A 10902-nucleotide genomic window follows, 5' to 3' on the forward strand; every position below is an offset into this window, starting at 1 on the left:
CGCCCGTGCCCACACTGCGAGAAGAACAAGAGACTTCCTACAGCAGAATGACATCAGAACCATGCAGTGGCCTGCCCTCAGTCCCGATTTAAATCCCATTGAGCACCTGTGGGATGAGATTAAAAGACGGCTGAATGACGTCCGACCAAGGCCGACAGCTGCAGCTGAACTGCGTCAGGTGTTCATCAGAGTGTGGGCTCAAGTGTCTATGGCCTTCATCAACCACCTCATCCATTCCATGAATCGACGTTGCACGGCAGTCATCAATGCACATGGCGGACACACTAGTTACTGACTTGTGATGCCATTTTTCAGACTAGTGTTGTCTTTCAATTTAAGAACATATGACACTTTAATTTCAACCTTGGTGATCAGTTTTGCCAAGTTTCACCTTTTTAATATGCCTCAAAGTATGATTGCAGTGTTTGGACAAATAAGGTTTCTCATATATCTATCCATGGTGACCATCGTTTGCGGTTCAGTATAGACGCTTGCAGATTACAATCTCCACCTGATGTCGTACTTATTTATGTTACGGTTTACGGGGGTTGTTTATGGGGATTGAAGTTGTACTTCAAGCCATATATTGACAGATACATAAATCATAACAAAAAAACCCATAAAACATCAAACTTTAATTATTGAAAGCGAACTATATCAACGCGGCGAGTCGTGGCTTCATGACGTCATCCGTCCCAAACACTCCATTTTGAGTGACATCCCTTGGTTTTATAAACGGCAAAAAATGGCGGCTTCGGCAATGTCATTCGCTTGAAATAAAAGTTGCACCCAGTAAAGTTAGCGTTGGAAAGAAATCCAGACCCAGCTGATACTGAGAATGGATTGATATTTACGTTCTGTGAACCTTGAGGGTGTGTTTGAGTCATACTACGGCTACTGATGACGGAGATTACCGCTTGAGGCGGTGCGGTTGGGTTACCCGAAGCAATACACGACAGGGTGTGGAACTCTTTTGGTAAGTCGAACATTCTCAGTTGTAGCTTCGAAGGACGCTTCATTTCGTATACATGATCTGTCTGACTTCAAAGCCTGTGTCATTCAAAGCCTGAATCGATGTCGCTCTCAGTTTTCCCCAAATGATTTATTTATATAATGATGTTATTTTTAGACATTGAGGAATCCCCCTAAAGTAGTTCTGTGTGTCTCACCTCGATTGACAACGTTATCACGTTCATCGGGAAATGAACGACAGTCAGACAGTAGTTTTCAACTAGGCGAGGTCACCCACTACCCACTACTGCAATATTTAATCATATTTACTGTAATATTATTACAGTAAAAGGATCTATTTGCACCTATCAGAACCAAGACTCTATACAATGAAACTGATTAATTATTATTCCGAAATGTAACAGTTACTTTTTATTGGATTTTAAAATCCTTTAAATTGTATTTCTCCTTCAAATACGCTGTATCATTTTTTAAATAGAGAGAGTACACTGACTCTCGATGTTGAATTATAGTATTTCAATCATTGTGGCATAATAAAGGTTTAGAGCATCACTGATAAACAAAACGTTATGTCGAACAGAGCTTCTGTACTGATAACAAAAAGCAGATGGTCTTCAACAGATGGTTGGAGTGGTGGGGGTAGCTCGTCACGCCGAAGGCGCCGGTTTGATTCCCCTCATGGTTACAATGTGAAAAGTACATTTCCAGTGTCCCCTACGTGATATTGATGTAATATGTCCATACTCACTCACTCACTCAGCAGATGGTGACGAATGATGCCCAGATCTCAGGACAGTAGAAACTAATGATGACTATAAATCTTGTTTAAAAGTTTTATTAACATGTATTACATTTGTTTATAACGCCCGATTGATAGACGTGCTTCTTTTTGTGGTATGGCCCGTATACTTCAACATGATTAATTAACTGCAGCAGTGTTGGGAGGGATCTTCATCTTACATTTCTCCCCTCAAGAGAAAAGGCCATAACCAGGTTGGGATGCTATTGAAGATGTTGTTGTTGTTGTTGTTGTTGTTTGGGATGGGGATGGGGATTCGTCCTGAAACATACATTAAATGGTTTCATTAAGAATACAAATGTAAGCGATTTGCAATGTGAAGGATGATAATTATTGAATGTAATTATTGATGTACGTCGTGGTGCAATACCCACGACACAAGTTGGTTGGTTGGTTGTTTAACGCCGCACTCAGCAATATACCAGCTATATGACGGCGGTCAGTGAATAATCGAGTCTGGACCAGACAATCCAGTGATTTGGCATCATGAGCATCGATCCACGCAATTGGGATACGATGACATGCATCAACCAAGTCAGCGAGCCTGACCACCCGATCCCGTTAGTCGCCTATTACGATAAGCATAGTCGCCTTTTACGGCAAGCATGGGTTGCTGGAGACCTATTCTACCCCGGATCTTCACGGGTCTACTCAAATGGCATACGATGACATGCTTTAACCGAATCACCGAGCCTGACCACCGATCCCGTTCGTCGCCTCTTCCGCCAAGGAAGGGTTGCTGAAGATCAATTCTACCCCGGATCTTCACGGGTCTACTCAAATGGCATACGATGACATGCTTTAACCGAATCACCGAGCCTGACCACCGATCCCGTTCGTCGCCTCTTCCGCCAAGGAAGGGTTGCTGAAGATCAATTCTAACCCGGATCTTCACACATCATGCATCATGCGGTAAAGCCTTAGTAAAGTCTACCACCACCAGTCGAGATTCCTCCAAGACTTACTTCGAACACATGTCTTTCCGTCAGGGAAATGGGGTATGAATCCTGGATAACAGTTACATTTGTAGTCACCGTACATGTTGTAACAGTAGCCATTGCGACACAGGGCAGCACTCGTGTAATTACATTCATTGATGTCTGCAACAAACCAAATGGTGTACATATTTGAAATGATAATGTTTGGAGTGTGCATTTTTAAAGCTTATTTGGCCACTCTCCACACGTTAAACATATTATCGGAATCATATGTGTATATAGATAGTTAGACGCGAAGAACTAGCATTCTTCCTGATATTAATCAATTCGAGATAATTAATTTTTCATTCCATCCATTATGACAATATGATGTTACAATAATCCCCATCATGATAATGTTTATGTAATTTTCGTTATCTAGTTACCAAATTCAATTCTTTTGATCTGACAAAGAATAAATGGAAACGAAAAGGGACAATTATTCGTTCATTAAACGACGCATGTTTGCGAATTAACGCCAAACGCTTAAAGGTACTGACCTATACACTCGAAAGTCTGTAAACTGATTTCAAATCCTTGGTAGCTCGAGGTTCACCCCGAGCATGGTAGATAACATACCCGTTACCTCAGTTGCAAACATTTCTAATGCAGTTTCCAGATCACGAATATTGATCTTTGCCCCTTTTACCATTTCTTCTCGGAATGTTTCTCTGAACTTCAAATACATAGTATTTTCTAACTCTTGTTCTCGTTGCAAACATTCCTCCTCATACTCTCTTTGGTGTAATCTTACCATTCTTTTATAATCCAGAATCTCTTGTTTCAGTGTGTGTATTTCTGATGTTTCCATAGCATCATCTGAACTTTTCTGTTTCAAGTCTTGTAGTCTCTGTTGAAGTTGGGCTACAATTTCAGATGTCTCAGCTTTAGCCTTTTCGTGTTTTTCCTTCCACTTTCGCCTGATGGAATCTTTCATTTTCTTAACCTCCATCATCTGCTCCAGTTTCAACTTTTCCTCACTGTCCTTCATAATCCTCTCCGCGGAAACATACATCCAGTTACTGTAGCATTTTCCTCCATTGGCAGATACCATTTTATCAACTACATTGAGTAATGATTGCACATCTTGATCCCGCTCATTCTCAGACTGTGCCCTATTGTTGAAACACACAAATCTGCTTTTACATGCTAGGAGTAGAGCCTTCAGCTTATCTGGTACTTTTTGAATAAATTCTTCAATGGTGAGATTTTCGTGAATCAAGTCATCCTTCCTTGTAAATAGGATTATCAGATAGTCCATCATGGCGTCTCCAAATATTTGTAAAAAGGATTCCACAGCAGTTTCATCTGAAAAGGTGAAGCGGTCGACCTTGATCACAAGGACAAAAGCATGAATACCCGGAATCGTCATCCAAACACACGTGGCCACCTCTCTGGCAATTTCCCCTATCGTCATATTGGTGTCAAACATGCCAGGTGTGTCAATAATTTGAATCTCGCGCCCATTTCTTTTGGCCTCACCTCTCTGACATTGACGTGTTTGTGACTTGCTAGAAACACCTTTGTTGAAAATCTCTCTGTTGAGGATGTTGTTACCAGTGACACTTTTACCGGATCCTGTTACCCCCAGGAGTACCAGTTTGACAACATCAGTGGGATTACCCTGTCCGTTATCTGAAATATATGAGTTAAAAGGATCACGATATGAACTCTCGACACATTAAATGAAAGTGTTTTCTGACAACACAATGTATAAGCCAGTTGACAGACAGACGTGATTAAACTCATAGATGTTTTCTTGGGAAAATAAAGAAATAAATCTCATTTTCATATTTACATAAATAGTAATGACTAGAATTTAACCTTCCTTGGTGGAGTCTTGATTACGAGTTTTGCTGTTTGTTTTGTTGTTAAATGTCAACAAACGTGTACACAAATATTTCGATTCATAATGATTAAAATGTTTTGGAATATAAATAAAAGGGCGCCTGCGAGTCATCAACATCGATGATATTAACATTATAAGGGTTTGTGTTTTGAAAAATATATCTATACCTGGAAATGTTGGCCACATAAATACAAAACAAAACAAATGGTAAGATGTTCTGAAAATAATGTGTATTGTGGAGCTCTTTCTTTCAGAGACTGGGCAAATATTCTTTCTAAACAATAGGTCCCAGGAACCCATACTGGCCGGTCCATAATGCAATATCATGCGACGGTTTTGGGAAATAATAACTGTAGTAAAGGTTAAAGTACCTGTCAGTGTTGTGTGACGAGCACAAGAACCAATATTGCCAGATAGGCGATGATTTGGCGATCGGTGCGTCAACCCACGCGTGCTTATTGGTTGACGAGAAAACGACAGCAGTCTTTGTAACCAAATGTCATTGGACATGAGACACATTTCTCCATTTTTGAATGTGTAAACTTCTGGTCCTGCCCTATCATGGAACACAATACCATTAAAATAGTTTATGTTAACACTAAGTACACATTTGTTTGTACCCTGAATTGGATATACATGTACCGCTATCAAATCTGAAGGTGCTTCCCTAAATGCTCCTCTGCCAGTTAAAACTAACATGTCCGTTTTCAATTTATTGTCTAGACTTTGTATCAATTCATTTATGTCGACGCGGAGATGAAATCCATTTATTTGCCGTGTCTTAGTTTTATAATCTCCTGGATAGGGTGTCTATGAGATGCCGATACAGAATCTCCCACCTCTCGGAAGCTTTGCCATTGAAGTGATATGGTGTTTCAGTTTCAAATCATTCCAAATGCAGTTAGTTACACTTTCAACTGTTGCACCTGCTGCCTGTGGTGGAAACGATTTCAATTCTGTCGCTCTGTCTTCATGCAGTGGTATATCGTCAATACCGGTGTATGGAACTATGTTTGAAGGGTGTTGCGTTTCATCATCTCCACAACATTCAGTATTGTAGCGATGACAGCACATGGAGCATTTACATTTTCAAAGTCATTTCGCATCTTGGTTTTACTATCTAAAGTCGATACACCATTTATTTTGGCAATTCCGAATAACAGAAAGTCATCCGCATATTCAAACGTCTCGACATTCGACAACCATTCCCGTGAAAAATAGTCACAGTATTGACAACCATCATGAAGAAGAGTAGAAAATCTTTTCCCAATAGCTTCATCAAGTACTTCCAAGTCTCTGTCCCATTTCTGCTGACCGTCAACGTGTATCAAAAGCTTTCCACCGTCCGCATTTAGCAAAGCGTTTGCTGCTTTTGCGAGCTGATGCAGTGCCTCCTCTTTTTCCGGTGTTTTCTTGTTGGTTATAGTGGCCCTACATACATGTATTAACAGTACGGTTAAATAACCATATATATTTTTGTACTTTTCTTCTGTTCGACTGCAAGATTCGCATTCTGAAACGAATAATATAAATTCACTCAGAGTATCAATAATTTAAATAAACGCTTCACTCTTTTCATAATCATACGAATCTCTGCTACACGCAGGGACAACTGAACTGACTCTACGTCATCAGTAAATGGTTATAGATCAGTATCAAATAGTGATGATGCCAGGTATTCGGGAGTTCAAAATGAATTATTATTGCATCAGACATCATTATATAATTTTATGCATATAAGTTAGTTAGGTGGCTCAGTTGCTCACCTTCACTTGCAGTCAGCAAAATTGTTCAATCACAGGAGTAAAATATATCAAGAAAATGTATCCGACAATTACATAGGACACCAGGTATCTTTGTTTATACCCCGATATATCCTAGCCTTGCAGTATATCGAGAGAGCACTGCCTACTTTCACGATCAATGAAACCGGTTGAGTTTGGCTGTGACGTAAATTCAGTGGCGTGTTCATTTTGTTGTAAGTATGTTGTTTGCACAGTGCTCACTTCAGCGCCGTAAATGCTGCAAGGCATTAAATTGTGTACACAGAAAGGTACCTGGAACGCCTCTCTGTAGTACTTGAGCCGACAACGACCGCAGTTGCGACACTGACGTGCGAGGACACAATAGTTATACAATGTTCTAAATAAAGTGTGGGCATTCCCCATCTATAAATACCAAGAGATGGGCTTTCCCGTTTCTCCCAGAATATGTCCACGTCACAATACTCTGTACAGGCAGTTCACCTACAATTTTGTTTCTTCCAATGTTAATCTACTATTAATATATGTTACTTTTCGTTTAAGTACACTCTTCGGTTATGGTGATGAACATGTGCATGTCAGTGCACATCCAAATAGGGACTTAGCAGCCACTGACGTTTCAAAACTATGATATGTTGTGAATGTGTTGGCTCATTATGACTTTCGTAGCATGTAGGAAGAACTTGCATAACACTACAGGAACAATATACCTGGACTAGAACAAGCAAACTAGAATATTGATGACATATAAAACGTCAGTCTCGATTATCTGCCGAGAAACGTTTCATTAGGCGTTGAACGCACAATAGCGGTGACAATTATATGAATGAATTACTGAAAATTAGTTATGCTCAGATGGCAGGTTTTAGAAAGAGCATGATCAGTTCGTAATAGTACCGTTCACAAAATTCTTCTACTATCCTTGAACATAAATGAATGTAAGTATTCTTGATACATTGTGAATAATATATACTGTCCATCCTTCAGGTTGGAATTGCATGCTTTGACCTAAAAACGCATGCAAATGCGTTGTGTAAAATTAGCCCCACGTCAGGTTATATTATGCCGCGCTTTTTCTACACTAATTCAATTTTATTTTAAAAATATTTTTTTCCTCATAAGAATATGTTATGACTCACCCTTTCACGAACACCTGGTAAATATAACTTGGAACTCTTTAGTCAAGTATATGAATTGATAAAGCAATCTGAAAGACCATGACGCTTTGTATATTTGAGTGTCTCTGACATACACGCCCATAACTATGTCTTGTATCTCATGGGTTATTAAAATGAATTGAAAATTAACTTGTGATCGTCATTTACTTGTAACAAATATAAGAGGCAATGGCTGCCGCCTGGCCACGTTTGTGCGTGGGAAATAGGTCACAACGGACGAGGCCTTCAAGCGTAATGACATGCGGTAAACTCTCAAAGTTTATTTAAAGTTAAACAGTGAGACGATAACAGATGTTGCGTAACATTTTATGTAATGGATACACACATGTCGTCACACCGAAATCCATTTTTTAGATATTGGGAATAATGATACAGATAAACATACGTAGCAAACGTTTGGACCTACTCGAGTAACGTCCCTTGTTAAAAATGTACTGTGACAAGCTGAATCCCTTCACAAGCAGTTCTCAGAGGCGAGGCGGATCTGTGTGAATGCTCACTGATACCAGACGCTTAGGTTAATAGAGATTCAACAAGGGGCGTTACTCGTGTTGGTCTGTAGACCACTCGGCTCGACTTCCCTCGTCCCATTAGAACACCGTAAGATAAAGAAAAGATCATTTTTTATTATCCCGTGGGAAACTTGGTTTATACGTCTGAGATATTACTTAAACAGCAATATACAAAAAAACAATACACAATATTTCAGCAGTTTAGAGTTAACACTAAAACACGCATATGAACACACGCTCATATAAATAAAGTAAGGAAGTAAATAAGTAAGTAAATAAATAAATAAATAAGTAAAGAAGTGATAAGAAAGAAAGTGTAAGTAAGTATGGTTTTACGCCGCTTTTAGCAATATTTCAGCAATATCATGGCGGGGGCCACCAGAAATGGGCTTCACACATTGTACCCATGTCGGGAATCGAACCTGGGTAATCGGCGTGACACCCATTTTGTGGTTTTGCCGGCGATCACTTTGTGAAATGTAGTCTGTTTCATTTTATATTTTGAGTGAGTCAGTAAGTGAGTGACTTTGGTTTTACGGCGCTTTTAGCAATATTCCAGCAACATCACGGCGGGGATCACCAGAAATGGGCTTCACACTCTGTTCCCATATCGGGAATCGAACCCGGGTCTTCGGCGTGACGAGCGAACGCTTTAACCTCCAGGTTACCCCACCTCCATCATAAAAATCTATTAGCGGATATAAACAGAGATTAACGATATAAAGGGGGTTGTAGAAGGGAGATAAAGCGATATTAATATAGATGAAGGCAGATAAAGGGATATGAACGGATATAAACGGGAGATAAAGGATATCAACAGGATAGACAGAGAGAAACGGAAAAAGAATATCAACGGATATAAACGGATATAAACAGAGATAAATGGAGATAAATGAGATAAACGGGAAAAGGATATCAACAGATATAAACAGATGAACGGAGAAAAAAGGATATCAACGTATGTAAACAGAAATAAACGGAGATAAAGGATATCAACGGAGATAAACAGAGATAAACGGAAATGAACGATATTTTGGGAGTGGAAGGGAGACAAACGGATGTACAGAAATGAACGGATATACAGAAAAGAACGGATATACAGATATAAACGGCGATAAACAGAGACGATCATCAAGGGAGATACTAATTCCCCGATCCCAGGAAGTACCGGTAAATAATAAACAAATTGCGAAAACGAACCCCATTATATACTGAACCGCAAAAAACGTCACCTCAACTAACATTGCATGAAAAGTTGTCATTTAAATATCTGGGTAATTTTTGTCAAAGTTTATAAAATTTAACATTACCTCGTCGGGAAAATGAAATTTGATGATAAAAAATCAAAGCAGATGACAATAAAACAGATCGACCAAACGTATCACGGCAACGGCCATGGTAACCCGATGCACGTGAGTTCCGTGCAAATTGAAATGCACATGCGTTCCCCCATTTCTTGCCCTATAAAAATCCACCCAGATCGGATAACACTCATTCGTTATTGAATTGCTACCACATGCCAAGATTGACAAGAAGTCAGCCACACCAAGCCCGTGGACGATTGCAAGCTGGACAAACCGCCCGACAAGTAGCCAATGCATTTCAAGTCCACGTAAGGACCATATACAGGCTCCAGCAACGGTACCAGACCACCAACTCTACAGATGACTGACCACGTAGTGGAAGACCAAGGGTCACCACCCGACGTCAGGATCGTCTGATTGTGCAACAGCATCTTCAAGATCGCTTTGTTACTGCTGCGGAAAGTGCTCGACAGACCATGGGGACACTACAACAACACATCAGTGCGGACACCATGCGTCGACGATTGACGAGTAGACACCTCCGCTGTCACAGGCCACACCGAGGACCCATTCTAACACAACATCATCGCCGGGACCGTCTTCAGTGGGCAACACATCACCAGCATTGGCGCCGCCCGCAATGGAGAAGAGTCCTCTTCTCAGACGAGAACCGTTACTGTATCTCAACAGCAGATGGCAGAGTGAGAGTCTGGCGACGCCGTGGGGAACGTTATTCGGATGCTTGTGTTTGTTGAGAGAGACTCGTGGGGTGGTCCGAGCATCATGGTGTGGGGTGGAATTGGTCTTGCACAGAGGGTCGGCCCTGTGGTCTTGCAGAACATCGGTCCAGGAAGAGGCAATGGTGTCACAGCAGCTCGGAACATTGATCAAGTCTTGAGACTACACGCCATACCTCATTTGGCACGTCGCCAAAACCACGAGTTTTAGCATGATAACGCCCGTGCCCACACTGCGAGAAGAACAAGAGACTTCCTACAGCAGAATGACATCAGAACCATGCAGTGGCCTGCCCTCAGTCCCGATTTAAATCCCATTGAGCACCTGTGGGATGAGATTAAAAGACGGCTGAATGACGTCCGACCAAGGCCGACAGCTGCAGCTGAACTGCGTGAGGTGTTCATCAGAGTGTGGGCTCAAGTGTCCATGGCCTTCATCAACCACCTCATCCATTCCATGAATCGACGTTGCACGGCAGTCATCAATGCACATTGCGGACACACTAGTTACTGACTTGTGATGCCATTTTTCAGACTAGTGTTGTCTTTCAATTTAAGAACATATGACACTTTAATTTCAACCTTGGTGATCAGTTTTGCCAAGTTTCACCTTTTTAATATGCCTCAAAGTATGATTGCAGTGTTTGGACAAATAAGGTTTCTCATATATCTATCCATGGTGACCTTCGTTTGCGGTTCAGTATAGACGCTTGCAGATTACAATCTCCACCTGATGTCGTACTTATTTATGTTACGGTTTACGGGTGTTGTTTATGGGGATTGAAGTTGTACTTCAAGCCATATATTGACA

At 40.8% G+C, this 10902-nt stretch overlaps 1 protein-coding gene across 1 annotated transcript; it reads right to left on the minus strand.

The window, feature by feature from the left end:
* Positions 1-1791: 1791 nt before the first annotated feature.
* Positions 1792-6738, minus strand: LOC124136855 (GTPase IMAP family member 9-like). The gene is made up of 5 exons (XM_046502899.2): positions 6364-6738; positions 4969-6110; positions 3249-4383; positions 2737-2871; positions 1792-2032 (listed from the first exon to the last, which is right to left on the minus strand). The coding sequence occupies exons 2-3, from the start codon at positions 5294-5296 to the stop codon at positions 3278-3280; spliced, it is 1434 nt and encodes a 477-aa protein (XP_046358855.2). The 5' UTR covers positions 5297-6110; positions 6364-6738; the 3' UTR covers positions 1792-2032; positions 2737-2871; positions 3249-3277.
* Positions 6739-10902: the final 4164 nt, after the last annotated feature.

Source organism: Haliotis rufescens, unplaced genomic scaffold, assembly GCF_023055435.1.
Source record: "Haliotis rufescens isolate VD_foot unplaced genomic scaffold, xgHalRufe1.0.p SCAF_16, whole genome shotgun sequence".
NCBI lineage: Eukaryota > Metazoa > Mollusca > Gastropoda > Lepetellida > Haliotidae > Haliotis > Haliotis rufescens.